This window comes from Hakea prostrata, chromosome 2 (assembly GCF_041222555.1).
Source record: "Hakea prostrata isolate BN-2017 chromosome 2, UWA_Hpros_2, whole genome shotgun sequence".
Taxonomy (NCBI): domain Eukaryota; kingdom Viridiplantae; phylum Streptophyta; class Magnoliopsida; order Proteales; family Proteaceae; genus Hakea; species Hakea prostrata.
The window spans coordinates 6,406,087-6,431,452 of record NC_142601.1 but is presented as its reverse complement, the minus strand read 5'-3'; the positions used below and the strand labels follow the sequence as shown (position 1 = coordinate 6,431,452).

The 25,366-nt window shown below is 40.7% G+C and overlaps 1 protein-coding gene across 4 annotated transcripts; it reads left to right on the top strand.

Annotated features, from left to right (window-relative positions):
* On the top strand, positions 1–25,366 carry LOC149023492 (uncharacterized). 4 transcript variants are annotated; one of them, XM_089144022.1, is made up of 4 exons: positions 1–1,894; positions 2,679–2,957; positions 13,911–17,424; positions 25,112–25,366. In XM_089144022.1, the coding sequence occupies exon 1, from the start codon at positions 447–449 to the stop codon at positions 1,833–1,835; it is 1,389 nt and encodes a 462-aa protein (XP_089000148.1). In that variant the 5' UTR covers positions 1–446; the 3' UTR covers positions 1,836–1,894; positions 2,679–2,957; positions 13,911–17,424; positions 25,112–25,366. The 4 variants fall into 4 exon arrangements, with proteins under 4 accessions (XP_089000148.1, XP_089000147.1, XP_089000146.1 ...); XM_089144021.1 differs by lacking the exon at positions 25,112–25,366 and having other exon boundaries at positions 13,911–16,114; positions 16,187–20,511; XM_089144020.1 differs by lacking the exon at positions 25,112–25,366 and adding an exon at positions 17,499–20,511.

Genomic DNA, 25,366 nt, shown 5'->3' with positions numbered 1-25,366 from the left:
ACTTTCTTTGATTTATTGGTTTTTCTTTTCTGGGGTTAGAGAAGAATTCTGGTTCTCTTTCGAGCAAATAAAGCCCTCAGATTATCTTGTATAGTTCTATGTTCATCAATTTGTTTTTGGTGGAAATAAATACGCCTTTCACCGACGCTTATATATAGACGAGTCAGAGCAGGATTGGACATGGAGTAATTTTCAGTTTCTATAGCGCAGTCGCGGATTTTCTCCGCATTGATTTCGGTTCAAAGGGTGTGGCACGCCGATTGAATCATTCGAAAAGAAATATATATTTTTTTCTTCCGTAAAGGTGTTGGGAACGACTAAACGAGATGGTGATGGGACTTGGAATCGCCTGAAGATTGGAAGCAAGATTTTTTCTTCTTCTCGGGTCTCTGGTGTTTCTATAATCTGGGTTGAATTCAAAATTTGCAGAGCAAGGGAAGAAGGCCATGTCCTATCCTCGTCTAGACTTTCGCACTACGGCTCAGGTCATCAAGCAGTCCACTGCATCTTTCTTCTCGAGCTTCTACACATTTCTCTTTCTGTCTCTTCTGCTTTTCTCATTTCGTACTATTGTCGAGACTGGAACCCTACGTGTCACTTCTTTCATCGATAAGGATCCTTCTCTGAAAGCCGTTCTATCTCGCCTCGATCTTGCAGGGAAGAATGTCAGATCATCCGAAGGTTTCAGATCTTCGGCCGCCGTGAATCGAAGACGTCGCCCTTTTCTTCATCTCACCCGTGTCGGAACCCTAGACGATGATTTCTTCTCCGGCGAAGAAGATGATGATCGGATAATTTTCGGTTTGGGCCGTCGTTCCCCTGTCAACGGCAGTTCTGTGAAGCTCAGCCATTTTTTCAGTCACCAGGAGAAATCAGGGTCTTCGGATTCTGTGGAGAGATACGGGTTTAGGCTTTCGGAGGTTGTTGGTTCTGGGTTTCTTTTCAAGACGCAGGGTTTCTCGTTTTCGGATGGCGCAGATAAAGATGGTAATGGTGAGAGAACTGATAAGGCCCTCTCGGAGAAGGGAGAGGATGGGGATTCTGCGGATTTTCAATCATTTGTTAAGGGTTTCGAGCTTGGTCGCCGCGACGCTGCGGCCTTGTTCTTCCTAGTGAGTTTCTTATCGGCAGCATATGGTTGGGTAATTCTTGGGTTTTTGGTTATACAATCTTGCATCCTCGGCATCGTGTTCTATACTGTCGTCACCGAGCTTCTTGGGAGGTATCAGTCGTTTCTTGGAACGGTTTACGCTGGTTCGCGCTTGGGGGTTCGAAGGGTTTCCGGGTTTATACTCATGAGATGGGCTGTTAGAGATGCCTTGACCCAACTCCTTGGTCTCTGGTTTTTTGGTGAAATTGAGGATCAGTACTCGTTCTTTAAGCTGTTTGTGAGATTGAAACTTATGCCCTTCTCCATAACTTTTCCCTGGATTCGAGGGTTTGAGTCGGAGATCTCTGGGTTTCTGTTTACGTGGTTCTTGTTGGATTTCTTTGTGGCCTTCGTCTTTGCAGTGGATTGTTGGGTTGCAATCATGGACACCAGGAGGAGTGGGAGGGAAGTCGTAAAGGAAGGATGCTATCTAATATCTACAATGTTAAACCTGGCCATTCAGATAAAATGTTATGAAGCCATCCTTTGTGGGTCATTTGTCAGATGGGTTCTTACTCGGAGTTGTGGAAAGTTGTTTGCCTCATTTTTCCAGTCGGCGGTGGAGGTTTATTTTATGGTAGCATGGTTGATATTCTACTTTGCTGCAAGGTGTGAGGACGCAAATTCAAATGGGAGGAGGTTTGGTAGGAGAGATTTGGAGGATTATATGAATGGTCTTAGATGATCCTTTTCTAAATGGAGATAGTTCACCTGCGGGCTTCAACCGTAACTGTAAAAATACTGGTAACATCTGCTGCCTGGATGTGCCTGTTTTGCTGTTTATGCGATTCTCCCATGCCGTTTTTGGTGTTATCTGGCTGCCATTTGAGTTGTATGTACTTTGTCAGAGAAATATATGAGGTGTATATTTTCATCGAAGTGCGTCATTTGTAAATAATTAGCCATGCATTTTATTTTTTGTGTCTTCGATTCATCATGATAATTACTAATGAAATTTACAGAGGCATGATTTATTATACTGGAGAAGTTTCACTCATTGGCTTCTATGATCCTGATTTTGTAGGCTGTTCTGTTCTCTTTGTTAAGAAGAAATTATTTTTTTGAACATATTCCTTTTGGGGTTGAATTCTTCACCATGAATTTGGGCTACTCAGCTTAAACAGGTGTACTCATTAACTGTAAAGTTCCATAATTGGAAACTTAAGGATGAAATTAAAAACTGAAGGTTTGTGGCGGTTAGAGTCGCAGCAAGGTAGCTCAGAAAGTCAGGTGTAGGTTATGATATCTAGTTGTTATCAGATTTCTGGTTTCTGGTAAAATTAAGAACCTGTACTCATTATTAAAAATGTTTTTGGGATTGAAACTGGTGGGGCTTCTCCATCACTTTTGAATGGATTCAGGGTTTGAGCCAGAGATCTCTGAGCTTCTGCGTACGTAGTTCTTGTTGAATGTTTTTGTGGCTTTCATTATTGATGTTGATTGTTGGGTTGCAATCATGGGTACAAGGAGGAATGGCTCAGAAGTCATGAGGGAAGGATGCTTCCTAATATCTTAAATGTTTTACCAGGCCATCCAGATAAAATGTTATGAAGCCATCATTTGTGGGTCATTTGTGAGATGGTTTCCTACTCAGATTGGTGGGAAGTTGCTAGCCTCAGTTTTTCAGTTGGTGGTGGAGGTTTATTGTATGGTAGTAAGGTTGCTGCAAGGTGTGACAATGCAAATATGGATGGTAGGAGGTTTGGTCAGAGAAAATTGGATGATTACATTAAAGGTCTTAGACGATCCACGGCTTAATGGAGAAGGTGCACTTAGAGGCTTCAACTGTAACTGTAAAAGTATGGAGGTATGCACCTTTTTAGCTGTTCTTGTGGTTAGATGCCATTTTTGGTGTTGTTCCCTGGCTTCTTTGTGATGTTGTATGTATTTTCTTGAGAAATATATGAATCTTTTTGTAAATAATGTCCTATGCAATTTATTTTTCATGTTGATTCATCATCATAGTTACATAAGAAATTTACAAAGGGTGTGGCTTACTTGGAAAATTTCCAGTTATTGGTTTCTGTTATCCTGATATTGCAGAAGGGTCTGGCTCTTTTTTCTTCTTTATTGTTTAATATTAGTTTTTTCGTTTTTATTTTTTTATAACTTGTTTCTTATGTGAACGAAAATCTAGGCTTTACTTTGTTGGAATTATCCCCTAAATTAGGCTTACTCTCAGGATCCTCTTCAATGAAACCACCAGTCTTCTAGGGCTGTAATTGCCTTCAATATAGGTCTTTGCAACAAAGGGTAGGTGGTAGGGTTGGGTTAGGGTAGAATAGGTTTCAGCCAGGCTAGGGGACCTTAGGGTTTTATGTTTAAGAAGTTGAAACCTGCTGTGGTTATCGTTTCAGATATGGATTTGCAATTGGTTGGGGTTTAAGGGATCTAGGGTTAATTGGAGGGTTTTTAGGGTTTGTCTACGCTAGGGTTAATGCTGTAGCTGTTATTTCATAACCTCAGGTTGAGTCTTAAAGGGGTTGGGTTTAGTTTGAGGTCTACTACTTGGAGCAAGACTCTAAGGCACTGTTTGTTTGTTGGAATAAGGGTGGGGTGGGAAAAAGTTTGAAAAAGCAAACTTTTCCATGAAATCCCAAAAGTGTGGTTTGTTTGGTTCATGGGGTGGGAAAGCTGGTAGGCAAGCCTCTTAAATTAAGGAAGCACTTTCCCACCCCATGTCTTTTCAAAACCCTACAAAATAGGTTGGATTTTGTGAAAAAGTGTGGAAAACAACATAGTGAGACCCACATTTAACACTTTTTCACAAAATTTCATCTATTTTGTGGGGTTTAGAAAAGGCACGGGGTGGGAAAGTTAGCATGCCACCTCATCAGGCAAGCTCCTTTAATTTAAGGAAGCTTGTCTGCTAGCTTTCCCACCCATGAACTAAACAAACCACATTTTTGGGATTTCAAGGAAAAGTTTGCTTTTTCAAACTTTTTCCCACCTCACCTTTATTCCAGCAAACAAACAGTGCCTTAGGGAAGTCAACTAGGGTTAGGATTTTAAAGTTTGAGTAGAGTAGGGGCATGCAATGCTAATCCTAAGTGATTTGGAGTGTGAGTGAGGGTTTCGGTTGATCTTGGTTAGGTCTAAAGCGTGGTGGGAGATCTCGCGAGATATCTCGTTTTTTCACCTTGGCGAGACGAGATGGAGGGCGAGAGCAGAGAGTTGGGATATCTCGCTTGAGATCTCGCCATATCTCGCCATATCTCGCCCTAGATCTTGTTGGAACTCTCAACTTTTACCTTTTTTTTTTTGTAGATTTTGGCTGAATTTTCACTTGCAACTACTCTTAGCACATACAACAAGGAAGATCAATCATTCTCCACTTGTCTTATGAATTTATGATTTAATGACTTATATAGAACTTCTAATGGTTGTATAATTATTTTATTCTTGAAAATTGAGATTGTGATACTCATATGGATGGAATTTTGATAACATTTAAGTTAGTTGATGCATTTGATATACTTGCTTTTCATTTATATGCCTTAAAGGTTCTATATTACATGTTGTATAACATTGCATTCCCTAATCCTACTACATTTCGGTTTCACATTATGGGTAGATTTAGAAATCATACATATGGTTGTTTCTAACAAATCCAAGGCGACCAACGTGTTCAAAATGCCTTAAATTAGCTAAATACCAAATTTCAAGCCAATTGGAACCTTAAAACCCACCAAGATGGGCCACCGAGTTGACGCCAAAAAATTGTATATCTTGACCTAGATCTCACTGAGATGGTCGAGATCTCTCTTTTTCAAGGTGGCGAGATCTCTCGAGAGAGCGAGATCTTCTACCATGGTCTAGAGGTTGAAGACGAATTGCAGAATTTTTTAATGAAAAAGATGAAATGCAGGAAATTTAGGACTACATTTTAGGCCTTTGAATAGAAAATAGGAGTAGGGATGGGGTAAGGTTAGGTGCGATCCTACTAGACTGGAAGTGGATATTAAGATGTGGGAATTAGGGAGTTAAGAGGGGTGGGGTGATGCTGCTGCCACTTTGAGTGGGGAAGAGTTGCATGGGCTTAAGAGGTAGGGGAAGGGCTGTTGTATACTTGGGTGGAAGGACTTGAGGCTTGAAGCTGATGAAGGAGATGAAGAATTGCAGTAACTATTCACACACAGCCGTGGGATTCCTCTTAGGAACCATGACTCCACTCTTCCCTTCAGATTCTGATTTTATTCAATAACTCAAGACTGATTGTTACATTCTATCATTGCTTATTTATATCCTACTTGAAGGGAAACATTTAAGGACTTGACTTTCAGAGAAAGCATACTAGGACTCTTAGTTGTAATATAAATCAAACTTAAACTCCTACTTGACTCAAGACTCCAACACAAACAAAGATTCTACCATATCACACTCTAGACTCCAATTTAGATTCTTTTAGAACGGAATCCTAACAAGAAACATACTGAAACTAGGATTCCTTCACAACTTAGGAATCATACCTACACATGGACATTGCAATAACTCACAAAATATTGACTCAAATTAAAAACCAAAAATAGATATAGGGTCCTAAAAACAAGCTGGATCCAATCACACCTTAACCTTGGAGACCACAATTTCCCAAAATGACAAAGATGCCCCTGGTGAGATTAGGGGCCATAGGGTTTGGTGAAGCATCCCTAGGCCCTATGCTGCCCCTGGAAAATGATTCACAGCACTTTTAGGGTTGAATTTTTGCTGCTTCTTTGGCTTACCCAGCTTAGAAGGGAGTACCTATTGCATGCAGCTCCCACCACTTCGGGGACTTTGGAGGATCATAGTGTTTAGGACAAGGTAAAAATTTCGATCAAAATGAACATTTCGACCGAAACTGGATACTTTTTTCATGATTCTTGAAAACTCAATTTCGAGCCTCAAATGCACTCAAATTGATTTGGATTTTTGCATATTAGCTATTTCAAGCATAATAAACACTATAAAACTACTAGTTTACTAAAAAACTACTGAAAATGTAACATCCAACATTCCAAGTATGTAGTACATTACTACATTAGTACATGAATCAGAGAAGAAGTTGGAATGTTATTGCTTACAAGTCTATTCTATTCAAGCCTCAAGGTCTCCCTCTTCCGTCTGCACCCCATACAAATGACAATATAACTCCCATGATGTTTGCCCCCGCCCCATATAGTTTTGAACATGGTCAAGAACTGCACCTCTGTATGTGGCCTCATCCACATGCATAAGATTCCCTAACGGTGGGAAGTTGTGAATCTTCGAAGGAACTGGTGGTGGTGGGCCTTGTGGCTGTGGAATAGTGTGGAAGATCTGCTCAACAAATGAAAGAGCACCCTGCCCCTGGCTCTCAGGAGAAGGATAAGGATACTGATAAGGTCGTAGTGGCTGACTTCGATAATCGACAGTGGGAGGGACACCATAAGCTCCATAGGCCGCTCCATAACCATAAGGCTCCAGTCGTGGCTCGGCGGCCGACCCCGAATACGATAGCCAGGAGGGACACCATATGGTCCATAACCATAAGTCGACTCGGTAGAACCAATACTCTCCACAACAGTATCATATGAGGACTCTGCAGGCCTATGCCATCCGGATCCTCTGGAGGTGGAGGAGTCTCTAGCATCATCAATGCTCATCGATCTCATAGATCCCACCAAGCTCTCGGCATCGGATGGACGGTAGGACCCATATGATGGCATGTCCTCTGTGCTCCAGCCGTGTTGTCTCCCCTTCCCCTTCCTTGAATATGTAGAGGAAACATTTTTGCCTCGAGATGTAGCTCCAGTATGGTCTGGATCCTGTGTCGCGTGGGTGAACTGACTCTCTCCTGTGAATCTCGGTGGTCGTCCCCCCCCCCCCTTGACTCTCACGTACTGGTGGTGGTGGTGGTGGTGGTCTGTCCCTAGGATCAGCTGAATCCTGATCACGAGGTCCCACACCCTCCTCATCCCCTCCATCATCATCATCACCGTCATCATCACCACCATCGTCGTCATCGCCGGAGGCCTGAGTCACCTCATCCTCGGTGTCGGACCGGTAAAATCAAATCCTCACTCGGGTGGATGCATTAGGGTGTGGCACGAAGGGACGGGCGGGCTCTGCATGTGGCTTCCCCTCCTGGGCCATGAAGTCCCCCACATCAGCCCCCATCTCCTCTACAATCTGATATTAGGAAGACCTCCATCCTCATCCAGCAATCCGTCTCCACTATCCCTGATCCAGTCAACTACTGGGTTATCATCATCATCAATCTCAAATATGTCGGCCAACTCGATATTGGTGCTCTCTCTATCCATCCCCTGTCTAATATGATCCTCTCTCATTCTCATATTATAGTGTAAGTAGACAAGGTCCTCTAGACGCTTCACACCCAATCGGTTGCGCCTCTTCGAGTGAATAAGGCTGAAGGTGCTCCAATTTCGCTCACAACCAGTGGCAGAACATGTTTGGGAGAGCACATTGCTTGCAATCCTACTCAAGTTGTGTGAATCACGTCCAAATTGCAACCACCACTCAGCTGCAACAAACATAGACTCCTTTAATACTTAAATAACTAAATTAAAGATAGAATATAATAATTAAATGTATAATGAAATAAATGAATGGACTTACCTGTAGGGGAGGTTTCCCGTCCCGATACGGCCACAGCACGACCGAGGCTCCCAGTGGCATCCCTAAAAGCCTTTATCTAATATATAAAGAGAAAAAACAATAACTAGTTACTAGGATAATGACTTAGTATAAAACTACGAATTGTGAATATCAAATGATTCAAATCACTATCTCACCTCCATAAGGATGATTGCTTGTTTAGCTGTTTCCGGTTCGAACTTCTCCACTACAGTTTGGACAGCATCCATCAAATCTTGCCTCATCCCAAGATTGTCCTTGGGATTTAAATAGTATGCTGTGTAAGAAAAAGTATGTCATAAAAGGGAATAGTTAATGCTTAATAGTGTGATAACATAATAAAAATTAAATTAAATCTACACTTAATAACTCACCATCTGTTGATGATTTGAAGGACTTTCTTGTTGCCGCGTGGGTGGACCTGAGCAACTTGCTGCTTCATCCTATCTATTGCAGCAAATATGTGTGCTAGAGTAGGTTTTCTTTGTTGATCTACCATCCTCAACACATTCACCACAGGCTCAAGCATCTTCACCACTATCCTCACATTGTGCCAGAAAGTCTCATCAAGGATAGTCAATTGAGCTCTCCTTCCTCCCATTGATGAAGAACCCTCCCAGTTAAACCACTCCTTTGATGCAAACATACTCCTAAGGCCAGTCTTCCTACTCCCAAAGCTTTGCAGTGCTATCCAATTAGTAGCAAATCTGGTTATGCCTGGCCTCACTAACTCACCCTGACACTTGTCCCTCATCATCCTTAATGCATAGGTGTGGTTATATATGAAGGTGCTAACTTGTCGTGCTTGGTCCACGGCATTCTTCACAAGCTTGACCTTTCCAATCTCCTTCAACATTAAGTCAATGCAGTGAGCAGCACAAGGAGTCCAAAAGAGCCTATATCTGTCCATCCATCAAGGCATCAAGCCATTAATACAAAGTTATAAAGTGTACATGTATATGTGATTATGTGTAATGTAAATATATGTATTTACAAATGAAAATTAATACTATATGTTTAGACTTTAGATACTTGGAGTTCTCCTGCATCTTCAACCCAGCTTTTTTGTAGTTGGAGCCATTATTAGTCACAATTTGAACTACATTTTCCACTCCAACCTCCTTCATCACTTGCTTCAGTAATTTGTAAATGTATTTTGCATCCTTCTTCTCACCGGATGCATCTACTGACTTGAGGAAAATTGTCCTCCCATCACAATTCAACATGAAATTGATGATGGACTGTCTAGTGGGACCAGTCCAACCATCAGCCATCAGAGTCACTCCATAATGATTCCACATGGGCTTTAATCCCTTAATGTACTCATTTATGTCCTCTTTATGCTTAGGCAGATACACATTATATATCTCATATGGAGTGGGGCCCTGTACACCACTCCCATCCCTGCCTATTTGCTCAATCATATCTCTGTAGTAGGGCCCCTGGGTTGTATGTGCTGGAACACTATGGTAATGCGCCCATTTGGAGAAAGCCATCCCCACTTTCTCCATCACACTCCCCATAAGTGCTTCAACTTTCTCTGTTTATGCTCAGGCCTCGCAAATAGGGCTGGATCATTGCGAAGAATCTTAAGATTCGGATCTGTAGAATGTGCTGAGGAAGCTCGACTCCTTGTAGGGGCCCGTGGGATAGGAGCCTCCTGCCTCACACTCTGAGACCTCCTCATAGGGACTTGGGAGCCACCTATGCCTCCCATACCTACTGGCTCTCTAGAGGACCCACAACCCAAACCCCTCTGTTGCCTCCTGATGTCATCAATCCTCTGTTGCTCCCTACTCATCATCATCGCCCTCCTCAGCTGATCGGCCTCTGGATCAGGGTCACTGTCTCCTGGCTAATCCCTACCATAACCCTCAGGATTTGGAAGGTCATCTAAGCAGGCATCCTCGAACTCATCCCTCTGTGTTCTCTTCTCTTTCCTCTTTTGCTTTGTACCACTAATATATGAGGCCATTGCCTTCTTGACCTCTACAGGCACCTTTGGGCACCCTTTTACATCCCTGTTGCCACCAGCTAGATGCACCTTCAATCTAGTGGCCCCACCTCCTCCTATTTGTTTCTTATAGTAATTACACTCGCTCTTCCTCTTATCAGCTGTCAGTGGCCTCCCATGATCCCAAGCTATGTCTGACATCTTTAAAATAGAGTGCCTGATACAAGAAACACACACTAAGTATCTTGAAAAGCTCCACAATATGCTCCAAAAATGACATACATGCTTCTAATAATAACCTCCTATTTTTAAATATAAAAAAAAATATGTATAACTATATAAGTATTTTTTAATATATAAATAATTTTAAAATATATAAAATACACACTAACTATCTTAAAAATATCCACAACATGCTAAAAAAATTGCATACATGCTTCCACTAATACTCTCCTATTTTTAAATTTAAAACATAAATTAATTATTTTTTTTAATGTTTAAATATATATTTTTTAATTATTTAAATATATATTAAATACAGTAAAATTACATAATTAAATTAATTCAACACCATCACAGCAATATGGTGTCTCAACTCTCACATACATTCATTTGAAGCTTATACATATACTATACATAAACATTTTTAACAATATACATAATTTAGTAAATAATTTTTAATAACAGAAAAATAAAAAAATAGTAGGAAGAATCAAAAAATAATTTTGACACTACAAATTCATAGATCAACACTCTAAAGTAAACATATATAAATTTGGAAGCAATCTAACATGATTTAAGGCACAAATGAAACAAAAATAAAAAAATGAGGAAGTTGGTTACTCACCTTGCAAGATTTGAGAAAATGCACAAATGGAGGAGCAAATCAAGTGTTTGAAGGAAATGAAATACTAGAAATTAGGTGTAGAAGGGGATGAAAGCAAGAGAAATCAGCAAAATCTTCAAAAGGAGGTCGAAATCTCCAGGGCGATATCGCTCGGTACCGCTCGAAATGACGGTAAGGTCGAAAATGAGCTTGAGTTGGATACTTTAAAGGCTGTGGAAGTATCATTTCTGCCCGATATGGTATCAGGCCGAAATATCGACTCGTATCGACCGAAATTTCGGTCGATACGAAATCGATATGGATACATTTCGTGCCTACTACTACATGTCGTTTCGATTTGGATTTTTGCAGGCATTTCGATCGAAATTTCTTCCATGGTTTAGGTAGCCTTACACCCTCTTCATGCAGAGGCTGTTTCCCTTATTGAACTCGGGAAGCAGCCTCTCTTCTAATTATCTTGCACATGGTGATGTAGCCAAATTCTAGGGTTAGGGTTTTGTGATTGTTTTCCATAGAATTAGGGTTAGTCCAGAATGTATTCCCCTTGAACCGGCAAAGTAATTTTTAAATCTAGATGGGATGGATAAAATTGTTTAATTTAGGTTTTGGGTATGGATGAGGATTTACAGAACCTAATTGGGATTGAAATGGTAATGGTTTAGGATTTACAGGGGGCCTTAGGAATGAGTTAGGGATGTGCAACTTGTTATGGATAGCTTTTGGGATGTTTAAGGTTTTAACAAATTCTTGTGGGCTGGTTTGGGATGGATCAAAGGAGTAACAAATCTGTCTGGGCTGTAACCCTGCAACATATGGGTGTGTTTAGTGATGCCTAGGAGGCCTGCGGTAGGGTATGTGACGGTTCCTGGAGATCTTGAAAAGTTCTTGGACACTCTTTCTTGATTCTTTCTATTTTCTCTTTTCTTTCTTTGTTTTCTTCTTCTTCTTGCTCTCTCTCCACCTCCTCCTGGTTTCAGATCTTCTGCGAGAAAGAAGGGGGAAATGGGGAGGGACTGAATGGAAGATGGAAGGGCGAGGGGTGCCAAGGTCAAGCGAAGGGTGGGGGTGCTGCCTGGGGTGGCCTCAGGGATGAGGGAAGAACCTGGGGGAGATCGCAGGGGTGGGAGGGGACTGTTAGGGCTGTCGTAGGGTTGGGAGAGGGGAGGGAGTGTTTGCGCAGGGAAGGGGAGGGGTGGGGGATGGTGTTGAGTCAGACAGGAGGAAGGGGAAGGGGCTGGGGCTGCTGATTTGCTTGTGGAAGCTGCTGAATTATTGAATCGATGCTGGAACTTGAAGAAGATAATTTCAAACTCAACCATGGCCCTCCCATGAAAACCACGATTCAATTCCCTCAATAATCAGATTTGTATTCAATTCAACCTTAGTTTACAATGCGTGGGGTGTGGGCTATTTCTAGCCTTGCAAGTGGAGGGCAAGGCATGGACTTTAATTAGGAAACAAAGACTGACTCAATTGGGGAATCCTTTATAGACTAGGATCTCCCTTACAACCAATTAAATATCAGCCACAAATAAAGAAACTTAATTTGCAAAAAAGTACCAAATTATACAAATGGAATGTCAGTTTAAATAAATTTCCTAATCGCACCCCAACTTTAACTAGGGCTCACTTGACCAACTCAAATAAGGAAATAAAATCAGACATTGTCTTGCAAAAATAAGAGAAAATTACTGGAAAAAAATTTAACTTAATAAGTGGGCAAATGACCAAATTGCCCCTCGAAGGGTTCGGTCAGCCCACTAATTGTTTCACTATAGTTGGGCCTTGGGGCCCAATTTAGGGTTTCAGCCAGGGGAGATTTCGGGGTTATATCACATGGCTGTATTCTTCCCTGACCAATGGGTGCCATGTCCCTACATATGGTGGGTCCATCTGTAGCAATGAATTGTGGTTGTTCCAAGTATCTGTCTCCTAAATTGCTTGCATCCTTTAGCATTTTCTCAGTAATTCACACTTCTATATGTCATCATATTTGTGAGATGATATATTGAAGGGATGGCCAGATGGGTGGTGGGCTCAAGTGACTTAGTTGGAGGTGGGGAAGTGGTAAGGAAACCCAGGGAATTGAAAGAGATCAGCCGTGTTGCTTGATGTTTTAAAAAACCAAGTCAATTGGGTACAAGAAGGAGTTTTTTGAAAATTTGGTAGGGGTGCATGGAATGAAAAGGGGCAAGATCTTCAAATGGGGTCTTGTGTAACTTAGTTTATATTCAAATCGGTTATGGTTAATGAGATTCGTTGGGTTTCAAATATGGAATGAAAAGTAAGATTCTTTAACTGATGATTTGAGATGGGACAAATGGAATGATCTCAAATGGGGCCTTGGGGATGTTTGTTTGATTGGTGTTTCTTATGGAAGTGTAAAGAATGGTTTAAAGGATCACCAAAGATGAGTCACAAAAAGGGTTTCCTTGGTTAGAATTCTGAAGTTCTTGGCATATGGGGTGAAACCCTTGACGTTGAGATTGGATGATTTTCTTCAGATGTGAAAAGATGGATTTTACTTGTGGGATAGAGTTGCCACTAGAATTGAACCTAGAATGGTAAATGCAGGTATTGTCCTTTGAATTTGGTAGGTTCTGAAGGTGATTTGGAAGATATTCAAGTTCTTGATTTTTATGACTTTCAAGTTCTTGATTTTCAGGCTTTCAATAATTAAAATTTTAAGAATTTGCTGGTTGTTGTGTTTAGGATGACGGGAATTGGGTGTATCTTGGTTTCGAGTTAGAAGATGATACTTAAGAGTTATGGACAGACCTGATGGTTAGAATGTTGTAGATGTAAGTTTGAATTCTGGTGTCTTAGGGAGTTCAAAAATTCAAGAAAATGAAAGAAAATTGGGAAGAATGGAGTGGGGAAGAGCTTGATCTGCCACTAACCTCCCTGTTGATCTTGTCTCCAGTGAGAATTTGGATTAATGGAGGTATAGGCTGAATCCACAACCACGGCAAGAAACCTGGGCTTGAAACACCTAGAAACTTCAACCACCTTGGATTTGGACTTTCAACTCTAAGGGTTCCAGATCTTGGACTTCAAACACCAAGAGGTCCAAGAATCTTCAAGTTGAACTTGAGTCATCAAATCTGATCTCTATATCAAAGCAATACATAAGGTGCTGAGCCTATACTAGGTTTTTATTCTTGTCAAAGACTGGGGTATATGTAGAAGGTTAATCAACCTTACAAAAGTAGGACTAGGATATCTTAAGTTAGAATAAAAAGATTCTATTTACTAATTAACTAAGACCAAAAGTCATAAATACGTTAACTTAGATTTGAATCTGAAATTTAGACAATTAATCCAATTGAAACTTGTTTCAGATTGTTGGTGTCAAATCTTCAAAGATAGCAGATCACACCAAGCAAGATTGTTCTAGTCTGAACTGGTTGGATGTACGCTGGCCTGCGAGTAATCTAAAGAAGAATGTTTGCAATGGAGCCGATTTGCTTGATCGGCAATCCATCTCCGACGATCAAGTTAGTTGAATGTTGGATGAAAGAGAACTAGAGCTCCTGGGAACCGTAAGTTTAAAAGACTAGAAAGTGGGAAAGTTGTAGGCTGGTTTATATAAAATGAAGTTTCCCCTCTTACCTATGCCTTCTTCCTATTTATAGACTTTATTTTCTATCTAGATCTCATCTGGACCATTAGATGTCTATCTCTGAATCGATGACCACGATTAGTTTTCAATGTAATACATGGTTTGACTTCGCATCATACTTAGACCATTGGTCGACTTGGTACGAACTGATAATTGATGGTTTACCCATAACAAGAGCCCCCAAGCCTGTTGACTAGGTTGACCTTTGTTTAGACTCTGGTTAAAAGGCTTAGGTTATATTCTTAATTAGCATGATGAATCTTCGTCCTACTCACTTAAATTCATTTTGAGTTCATTTGATCAAGAGAGTTCATAAGAGAACACTGAGTTCACCAGAGCTATCTTTTCTTTCTCAATGCAATCCATCTGATCAAACCTTTGTCTTTGAATTTTTGCTAGCTACGTGGCTGAATTTGAACCCTTTGACGCATGAGATTCCTAGGGAACTGACCATGGGTTGTGTTGCGTTTTTATCTTGCTTCGGTATTATCCGGAGCCTAATCTTCTTGCCTTGGGAACATGCTCAGCCCCCTTTTCATTTCAACTGTCTAGCAAAAGTTCCACTTTGTCAGTTTTTTTGGCATGTTCCTCATAAATGCTAGGTTCTGTTTATCCAATATGCTTGGTCCTTCGAAGTACGACTCTATACCTTTTGGGGAATCTGCCAATTCCACGTGTTTGAAAGTTTCCCTCCAAAATGCGGATGAACTGTTTCTCCTTCCCCAAGCGTCGGTTCGATTTAACTGCGACTGTTGATTAGAAACATCGTGTTTTTTTCCCTCAAGTCTAGAAAGTTTCCAATCACGTCGCTGTACCTCCCTTATTTACTCTTCTCATCAGTTATGCCTTTCTTCTTCATCTTTAACCCTATTTCATTTTTTAAACTCCAGAGTCTTCATCTGCAAGTTGTCGTGCATGTTTTTCGACCTTTTCATCTCCTTTCTTTACTTTTGCCTTTTTGTTCCCTGTGATTGAATCCTCTTCTTTTTTTACCTTAGAATCTTCCCATGGACCCAGCTGGCAACCCTATTGATCCACCCTCAGTTCCTGAACCTGACGCTTCTTCATCCCCTGTTCAAAGAAACTTTCTTCCAAGCCAAGTCCCAGTTGACCCTCCTGTTGTTGCCTGTTGGACCCAGTGAAGCCCCCAGTTTCAGTTCAGTTGTTAATCCAGATTGGGTTCCCATCCCTTATGCTCATGATGAAGCCATACTTCTTTACAAACTTGAGAAAATTGTTGGGAAACATGATTTGAAAATAGCTGGCCCTAAATGGTTCCCTGCAAAAATAAAGAAAGGAAAACTCTCTTCCTATCTCCAAAACTTCCCTGCAGAATTTAAAAGCTTGGATCCCTGGACCCAGTGACTGTGCTTTCTTTATTGACCTAGTCGTGATTGCCATTTATAGCAAGTCCTTAGAGGCTTGGCTTTAAGATTCCCTTGAATCCCTGGGCTCAGTCTGTCCTTGATCATTATCAAATATGTCGTTGCCAACTTACCCCAAACAGTTGGAGGATTGTCAATTGTTTCTGGCCGTTTGTTCAACGTTTGGGATGTTGTCCCTCTGTTAATTTATTCCGGTATCATTACACCTTGAGAGTTTCCAGGGAGCGAGGCTTTCTCCACTTCGCTAAAAGGAACAGTGTGGGTGTTGAACTTGGAAATTGCCCAATTTTCGTTGAAAAATCTATTCCTCAGGATAATAAAGGTTAGAGGGAGAAGTTCTTCTTTTGTTCAATTCATTCTCTGAATTATCGCTCTTGATGGGCCTCTCACTCAGTAGAATCTTTGGCGCCTTTCAACCAAAGACCATCCTTGGATACTTATGACCAGGAGACTTGGAGTCTATTCCCAACCGGTGAATAGATTGATGTCAACGAGTTCAAATTGGATGAGGGATTAGCCTGTTATGGTCTTCTTCCAGGTACATTTTTCTTCCTCTATTCCATTTATGCTTTCTGCCATTTTTTTGACCATTTTCGCTTATGTCATTTAGGAGTTGAAACCTGGAATGCATCCAACATTGCTGACATCTAACATGCCGCCAATGCTGAGGAGGAGGCTAAAGCTGGTTTGGAGAAGAAAAAGAAGGAAGGAAAGAAATCTTCAATTACTGCTGCTGCTGCCGGTCAGGTTCCACAGAAAAGGAAGCCTAGTGAGGAAGAACAAGATTCTGACAAAGAGTGGTGATGGTTCTGCAGAAGAAAGTGATAATGATAGGAGGAAAAAGAAGAAAGTTGATGGAAATAAGGCAGCGAAAGGCTCTGATGAAGAGGAGGATGATGAAAGTAGGAAAAGAAAGAACAGAGAGACTGAAGAAGAAGATGATGACATTGAAATTGTTGGTATTAGGGTTGATGAGAGTGCTGCTGGAAAGTCCCTAGCAGAGACTGGACCTTAAGGAGGAGACTCCGTTCTATAGGCCCATCATCTGGTCAAGAGCTGACCACTCGCAGAAAAAATAAGAAAATGTGGACCAAATCTCCTGTTCTGAAAGAGAATCTTGGGGAAACAAGGAGTACAGAAGGGGCAGCAGCTCCTGACTTGTCCTCTGGACTTTCTGTCTCATCCTTACCTTACCTAGTTCATCCTCCTGCCGGTAAATAAATTGTTCCTACCATTTGATCTTCAGAAGTTTTTGACCCCACCAATCTTTCTAATTCACCATTTTTTGATGAGGTTGCTGGGGATTCTCGTGTTTCTCCAGAAAAGTTCCTAATCAAGACACAAGAGCCGAAGGCCCTCAGGTGGGTTTAGAGGCTGATGATGTTCAGATTAGGGAAGTTGTTGAGGATATTGTTGTTCGTGCTGCTGAGGAAGTTATCGAACAACTTGCTGACCAAGTTTTTAGAGAAGAGAATGATCCCACAACTTCTGAGGATCCCCCCGTGGTGGTTGGGTCTGACATTCATATTGAAGTTGGAACCCAAGTTAATGTTGCGGCTGAAGTGGCTGATCATCAAGAAGCCTCTAATGATGTTGCTCCGACCCCATTTGGTTAGTAGATCGTAGGAGATGCCCCTGCTGATGTTGCTGTTCCCTCTCAGGATGATGACAATCAAAGCATTGCCGACTTTGGGGATAACTTCCATCGAGAGTGGAATCTAAAGGAGAATCACACAATTACCTAGAATTGGGGTGCAACTCATGAATGGGAACCAAGGGCAGGTTACCTCGAAACAAAAGAGAAATTGTTGCTATGACTGACTTCGACCTTTACCGTCATGGATGGGGGTAAGCTTTCTTTTCCCCTTTTTATCTGTAAATCCTTTTATTAGCTCTCTAAACTCACTTTTCCTCTATTGTAGATGCTTTGGTGCTGCTTTTAATGCTTTTGTAGAAATAATGGAGAGGCAGAGGACCCTTTCCATTTAAAATCAAGAGCTCGTCAATCAAAATCTCAAACTAGTAAATAAGGTACAAAGTCTCAAAACTAGTTTGGATGTCATGCTAAGAAAATTGGGAGTTGTAGAGGTTAAGGAGAAGGAGCTGAGTTCAGATCTTGACGGTTTACAAGAAGACTTTGATTTATGTTCTAATCATTGTCATGAATTGTAGATGTTTTAAGATCCTCACTCTGAAAACAAAGAGAAGAGATGAATCAATTAGAAGCCATGAAGGCTGATGCTATGAAAAGAGCCAGACTTGCCACTCGAGATAGAGATGAAGCTCGTTAGAAGGTGGAAAATTTGAAGTAGGATCTGCAAAATTCTCAGATCAAACTTGACCAGGCAATCACATGGTCCAGAAGTTTTGAAGCTGAACGCAATGAGCTACGAAGAAAACTTTGTGAAGCCGAAATTGAGAATTTTAATTTGGACAAGGGCAAAAAAGAAGTGCGAAAACTTTGGAATCTTTTACTCAAGAGAGAACTAAACTCGAGTTTGAGTGAAGACAATCTGCTAAGAACCCTGGAATCCATTGCTCAAGAGAAAACTGCTCGTGAAGAAGACAAGAGTAAATTGTAGAATGATTCTGTTAGAGCAATTTGCGAGGCCATTGATAAGGCCAAAGAGAATCCTGCCTTCATGGGGTTTTGTTGCAGTTTGTTCTAATCTTGTTGTAAGGGTGAGGTACTCAGAGTCCAGCCTAATTTTAGTTTCAGGGGAGAAAATGAGTGTAAGTTAAAAGTAGGTCCTTGATTCCTCCCCAGAAGGGCTTTCTTCAACTTTCGTGGAATTTGATTGCCGGAGGACGATAGTTCTTCAGAAGAATCTGAAAGTGGTTCGGAGGATGAGGAAGAAATTGAGGAAGAAGAAGATGAGGGCGAAAAAGGATGAAGGTAAGCCAGGTGACGATAAAAGCCTGAAGAAGAAAAAGATTCTGACGATGGAGATTCTAGTTTCGGTATTCATGAATCTGAGGAAGAGGACGCTGTTGAAAATGGTGCTCAACCTTGAATTCTAAATTTAAAATTTTATAGCTGATGGTGCTGAACATGTCTCTGTCTCTCTTTTTAATATACTGAACCTCTAATCACTTTTGAATGTCTGACCACTCATTGCATCTCTAACCACTGGCTGCATCTTCATCGCTGATTTTGTTAAGATAAGAATGCAACTTTTGCACAAACTTCACCATTTGTCCATGTGTATTGTATTGATTTCCCCCCACTGAAGAAGTTGTATGATTAGCTTACAAAGCATTTTCCTCGTCAGTATTATGGTTTGCTTCTTGACAGGCTGATCAGGCTCCTTGTAGTTCATCAGTTTTCGATTAACTGCTCTGATAAAGAGGCTTCACTATGATAAAATTTTAGTAGAAATACATTTGCTTGACTAGAAGCTTTGACAAAATAGTTGATAAAAAGGCCTCATAAGATGGCTGATCAGAAGTCCTTGTAGCCTTTGTAGAAATGGTTGATCATAGCCTTGATAATATGGCAGACCAAGAATTTTCATAGAAATGGCTGATTAAAAGCCTGAGTGACTTATGAAAAGTCTCGGTGGCTTATGAAAAGCCTAACTTGTGAAAAGTCTTAAGTGACCTGTGAAAAGTCTAAGTGGTGAATAACATTTATGAGAAATGGCTGACTAAGAGCCTCTATGTTGAAGAGAAGCCTTTAAGATATGGCGGACAAGGAGCCTTAATGTAAAAATGGTTGACGAAGAGCCATACTCTCTGTCCCCTCTCATTTGGTGCCATCTGTGGGAAAAGAGCAAAAAGTGATGGCTTATTTACCAGAAGAATAGGATGATGCACTATTCATTTAGGCATAGAGGCGAGTCAGAGAGATCATCAAGGGGGAAGCACTACAAAAGAAAAACGAAAGAAGTGACATTGCCACCACCAACACCTACGATGCAAACTTGTCAGTAGCAAAAAACTCTTGAAGGATATTTTCCTCGCCTCTTGGAGCTTCAGAACTAGCAAGCAATGCTTCCATTAGATATGCCAGCAAGAACTTCACAAGCAATATTTGTTCTGCAACTCATTCTACTTCAAATGGAAAATATGCAACATTAGATCCTTGAAACTCGGGATCTCATGAGAACATACATTCGTCAAGCTGGAATACCAACACTGATAGGTGTGGCAGCACAAACATTACCTGTTGAGCATCAAACTCCTCTTTCCTGAGTTGAAGCGGTTTTGAACCAAATCCCTCGGAGGCAACATCGTGGAGAGCCATATCTGAATCGTGAAGGCTGTGGAGAAAGTTTTGATTCAAGTCAACATGTTCCACCAATTGAGGTGGAAGACCAAGTTTCAGCTCAGAGAGATAGGAAAACTCTCTCAAGCAAGAGCAGGCAAAGTTCGTTATGAATGATGGAAGTACATATCCATTGGAGCATCTTGGCCAATTTAATTCTGTCATGATGCTGGCAAGAGAATCGGAGGCCTTGAAGTGCAGATTATTTCCCTCATCATTAAAAAGACCCGCAACAACTTGGTTTTTTAGCCTTGGACCAAATTCAATCTGAAATTTTAGAGAGTCATCAAGGTTTTTGTCTCATGATTCCAAAGCAGCATGAAGAGCAACAAGACTGCAGACAAATGTAGCAGCGATTTGTCAAAAACCAAGAGAGTCAGTCCGTAGTTACATGAAGAGATTCAATTAGGAGTCGATCCAATTCAAAGATTTAAATGAAGCAGTAGCTTATGATGCCATGTTTAGAGGACTAACGAATGGTCATTTGCTTGAATTTCTATTCATGAACAAACCTGCAAACATTGCGGAACTGACAACTTGCTGTAGTCAGCACGTGAACATGCAAGAGATCTTGCAGGTGAGGACAGAATTTGAACATAAGAAAGAAAGTGCAGACATGTGCAGACCTCCCTCTATCACATGGAGTCTCCCTCATCTGCTATTCCTGCTGCATTGCGACTCATGAACATCACCAAGTTTAACAGACTTCTCCCTGACTCACCCAGACATCACTTATGTAGTTCAGGTTGTGAACCAATTTATATAATGTTGGCGAGAATGGGTACTTGGATGCTGTATATCACATCCTCAAGTGCTTGAAGTCCTAACCAAGGAAAGGAATGTTTGATGTAACCAGCCAGAGGCATTCCAGAAAAGCCCAAAAGAAAGCCCAAGCCCACTAGCAACTTGCGGCACTGCAAGGGGGCCTCTAGCAGGGGTATTTTTGGTCATTATCCGCCCCTAGTTCGAGCCCTATTAGTGTTTGGATAATTCCAGATATTTTGGAGAGTCCTTGGCTACTTTGGTCTTGTATTGGAGTCCTAGTAGTTAAAGTTAAATAGTCCCAGTTTATGTAGAAGTCCTTTTAATTAATTAGTGGAGGGCTCCTTAATTGTTTATTCAAATAAGAGTCTTAGTTAGAAGTCAGGTTGGGTTTCTTATTATGAGTCCAAGTAGGAGTCTCTTGTAGTAGATTATAAATTCAGATCTAGGCTTGTAACTCGGATCAATTTTTGATGAATAAAATTATTGAGAGTTGCAGCCATTGCGCATGAGTGCTTCAAGGCTTTGAAACCCTGTGGCACCTAATGGAAGGTGGTTTGATCTACATCCATCTCCCCTCAAGTAAGTTCAATCCTCAGCTATACCCCATCTCCATATTCGAGAGAAACCCCAAAACCCTAAAATTGGTACTACTCACCAACCACTCAACTAGGGGTGTCAATGGTTTGGGCTGAAAATCACTCGGCCCAAACACGGCCTATTAGTAAAATAACGGTTTTGGGCCGGTTTCAGTTTTGTGCAGTTTGGGTTTGGGTTCGGGTTGATTAACTGTATGGGGTCATCTATTCCAAGCATTTACCAAAATACAAGGAAAAATGACTTGTTTTGAAAACCATCTTGTAGTAAAGTTATTTATTTTGTTTATCAAATAAAAAATGATGAGAGAAAATCACTATAGAATCTGAAAATGGTGATATATATGACACACTGAAAGTGAAAAAAAAAGGCTCGCAATTGACATTCAAGGGAACCCTCACTGGCAGCAATGGATGTCTTTAACATACTTTAAACCTCGATGGTTTCATGCACAGATAATGAGATAAGTCCTCAACTGTTGACTCATCAATAAGAAGTGGAATTGAAGTTCAGAGCATCAGGAGGTGCCTCTGAACTGCTGGAAAACAGATACTTCCTTAATTGTTGAAGATAATACACAATCCATTTGATGAAAGCCATCCTCCCTTGCCTATTGTTAGACAGTGCTTTGACAATGCAACAGATTCAAAAACAAGGCACGATGAAAATACTGTGGCCTTCAATAGCATTAAGACTTTAATCAACTTTAATTCTATATAAATCAACCCTCTAGTATCCCCTCCTCTAAGACTACACAGACAGGGAAGATTGGAACACCCTGAACCATTCTCTTTATTTCATGGTGCTTGTAGAGATACATCGTTTAAACCTCATCACATAGACCTTATTTTGCCATCAAGGCATTGCTAAAAAATAAATTAGAGAAGGGGGCAACAAAATTAATTTTTTCAGCTGAAATTCAGAGTCAATGGCGAACTTTAAATCCTTCAAATGCAAGGAAATATTCAAACTAAAGCCTTAATGAGAGATTACTGTACGCTATTGGGACGTTGATCTCTACTTTGTGCAAGAAAAAAAAAGGGAAAAAAACACACAGAATTACAGAGATTAGAGATGCATGTGACTGTGATTGGTTTATGAAATATTCAAACTAAAAATGGAGGAGGAATAGTTCAAAATCAAATTGCAGATAAAAAGTTAATAAGATCAGAAAGCAAAAGCAAAAGAACCGCTCAAAAATCTCAACCAAAAGATATGAAAAGAGATTGCTTGAGTCGCTTGTTTGTTGGAATAGCCAAGAAGATGAAGAGTAGAGACCCGGGGAAATGAGACAGAGAAAGTGAGAGAGATTGCTTGATTTCGTGAAGAAGAAACATAGAAAGTGAGAAAGAGAGTTTAGAAACCCTAAAAAACAAGGGGCCTGAAACCGTATAAGACTATAAGGCATCAAGGTTTTCACATTTGAATTAATTTTATTTATACGGGTTTAATGGGCTGGTTCGGTTTTGGGCCAATAGGTTCGGGCTAGCGCACGCCACACATGGGTTGGCTTGAACCAACCCAAACCCGTTTGGGTTGGGGCTGCTCAGCCCAAACACAACCCTAATAATCGGTTCGGGCCGGTTCGGGTTGCAAATTGACACCCCTACACTCAACCAAAACGCAAATCCCCCTAGGTACTCCATCACATCCTTCCCCTCTACCCTTGATTTCAAGTGGAACCCTAACCTAATTTCAGATCTATCCCCCAATTTCAACCCCTAAACGCTGGATACCTGTTGCTGTTTATCAAACAGTGAAATGGCAATAAAAGTACTTCCAAAGCAGCTTTGGCAGATCCTAATTAGACCTTACAGCAACCTAACTCATTCCCTAAGACCTGGAAACCCAACTGCAAGGATCTCAGCCTGTTTTCCCCTTGCCGCAGACTCTAGAAACCCTTGTTTAGCTGCTGCCTAACCCAAATTCCATCTAAAACCCAAAACCAGAACCCCTGAATCCCTAATTTACTGCTGAACCCTAATTCTAGATCCTGTGGGCCAAGTCCAGTGACCCTGGGTTATACCACTGTTATATGCCAGGCACAATTATCTGGGGATAGACAGTTTCGTTGATGCTGATTGGGCTGCTTCTGCTTCTGATAGATGGTCTGCATCTTACTATTTGTACATTTGTATGCCATAACCTGGTTACACGGAGGAGCAAAAACAACTTGGTCTGGCTAGTTCCAGTGCAGGGGTAGAATTTGAAGTTATATGGTTAATTGAGAAGGTTTGGCTAGGAGTTTGGATTTGACATGAGGGAATTGTTCAGTTCTACTGTGATAAACAACACCTTTTTTATCAGTATTGCTCATAATTTTGTGCAACATAACTAGTCAAATTGAAGTTGAGCGGCGCTTCTCAAAGCAGAAGATCGATTCTGATTACACTTGTGAAGAAAAATGATCATTTGGCAGATATCCCACCAGAGAGCTCATCTTTGCAAGCTGGTAAAGAATAATATCTACTCTCTGGGTACTAGTTTCTTGGCTTGCCATATGATATTTCAGAGGAATCAGTTCCTTTTTGCATGCGGTTGTGCACTCTTGTGTCTTCCTTCAAATTGATATTTGTGTTATTTCTAGTTGGTGCATTGAACACCATCATGATAAAAAGGGGGCTGTACTGGTACATACTCTATGTCACATTCTTTCTTTATCAGAGATGCCTCAGCAGTGTGAGTCTCCTTATGAGCGTAATATCCCCCACTCATGGAGTTGCAGATGACTGTCCCCCTGATCAATGTTCTACCTCAGTGTTGAGATAACTGCAATGGTATCTTTGGTTCACAATCTAACGTGGGGGAGTCCTAGTTCTTTGAAGACCAGGAGAGCTGATGTGGCTTAACATTGGGTTAAGTAGGATTCACTTTGTAGTTCGATGTTGACTAATTATTTTTCAGTACTGTTATTGGGAGAGGGTCTAAAGTAGGAGTTTGTTTTCAGTTTCAGAATAAAATTAGGATCACATAAGCCCACAATTTTTGGTTGGATTTTTGGAATGACTTTACATTCATTTTACCTCCTGATATAGTGGGGTGTGGTTGCAAGCTGTGTGGCTAGTTTTTTGCACTGCAATCGATCTCTATTAGTTCCTTATTTGATTTCCTGCCTGTTATAGTGGAAGTAAAGGGAGAAGATTTTTTCAGGTTTTCTAATAGGGCAAATTACATATAGACCCCTGTGTTTGCAATCAATTACATCTACTACCCCTGAAAAAAATTAATTACAGATGGCCCCCCTACTGCTAAGAATTAAGAACTAAAAATGGACAGCTCTGCTGAAGTAGTAAGGGGGGCATCTGTAATTGATTTTTTTTCAAGGGTAGTAGATGTAATTGATTGCAAACACAGGGGGTTTATCTGTGGTTGTCCTTTCTAATGACTTTTTTTAACAAATTTTGTTTTCCTTTTGATTTTTTAGCATTATGTGTGATCTAAACACATTCAGCCTTTCCCTTATGCTTTTCAAGACATACTTTTAATTCTTGTTATTCGGGAAATTATTTTTTGCCCCTCTTGATGTAATTCTAATTCAGTTTTCTTTTTTAATTATTTGAATGGTCAAATTTTGAAATTTAGCTCAGATTGCTAAGTTTTGTTTCAGGAAATGCTTTATTATCTTGAATAAGCTGGGTTTTTGGGGGTGACTATAAAGTACTCTGGAAACGGGAAAGTATCTTTACAATTTTCTGGTCTTGAATTGGTGAGGAAGTATATCTTTTCAAACTGAAACAAAACCAACTAAATATATTTCTGGCATGGTTCTTGCATAGCTAGAATATGCTTGTGGTGTAAATGCAGATTGTTCTTTATAACAAAGAATGCTACCCATGGATGAGAACTTTTGTATACTTGATTTTCTATATGAAACTGATAAGCGGATTTTGGTGATTTCCTTGTGGACAGGAGAACTTCTTCATCCCAGGTGAGAGGAGCGAAACAACTAGCACGGGTTGTGGCACACGAGTTTGGAGGCAATTACTCAGTAAGCTTAGTTAGCAGCTCTGATCCTATCTGTGATTCCTCTACTCTGGGAATTTGAATATGCACTCTTTGGTTCGTTACTAGCAACATGATGAGAATGAAAAATGGTTCACTGAGAAAGCCTGTGCAAGGCTGGCAGCTTGGATCTGGAGCTGGTGAAGTGGAACAGAGGGATGA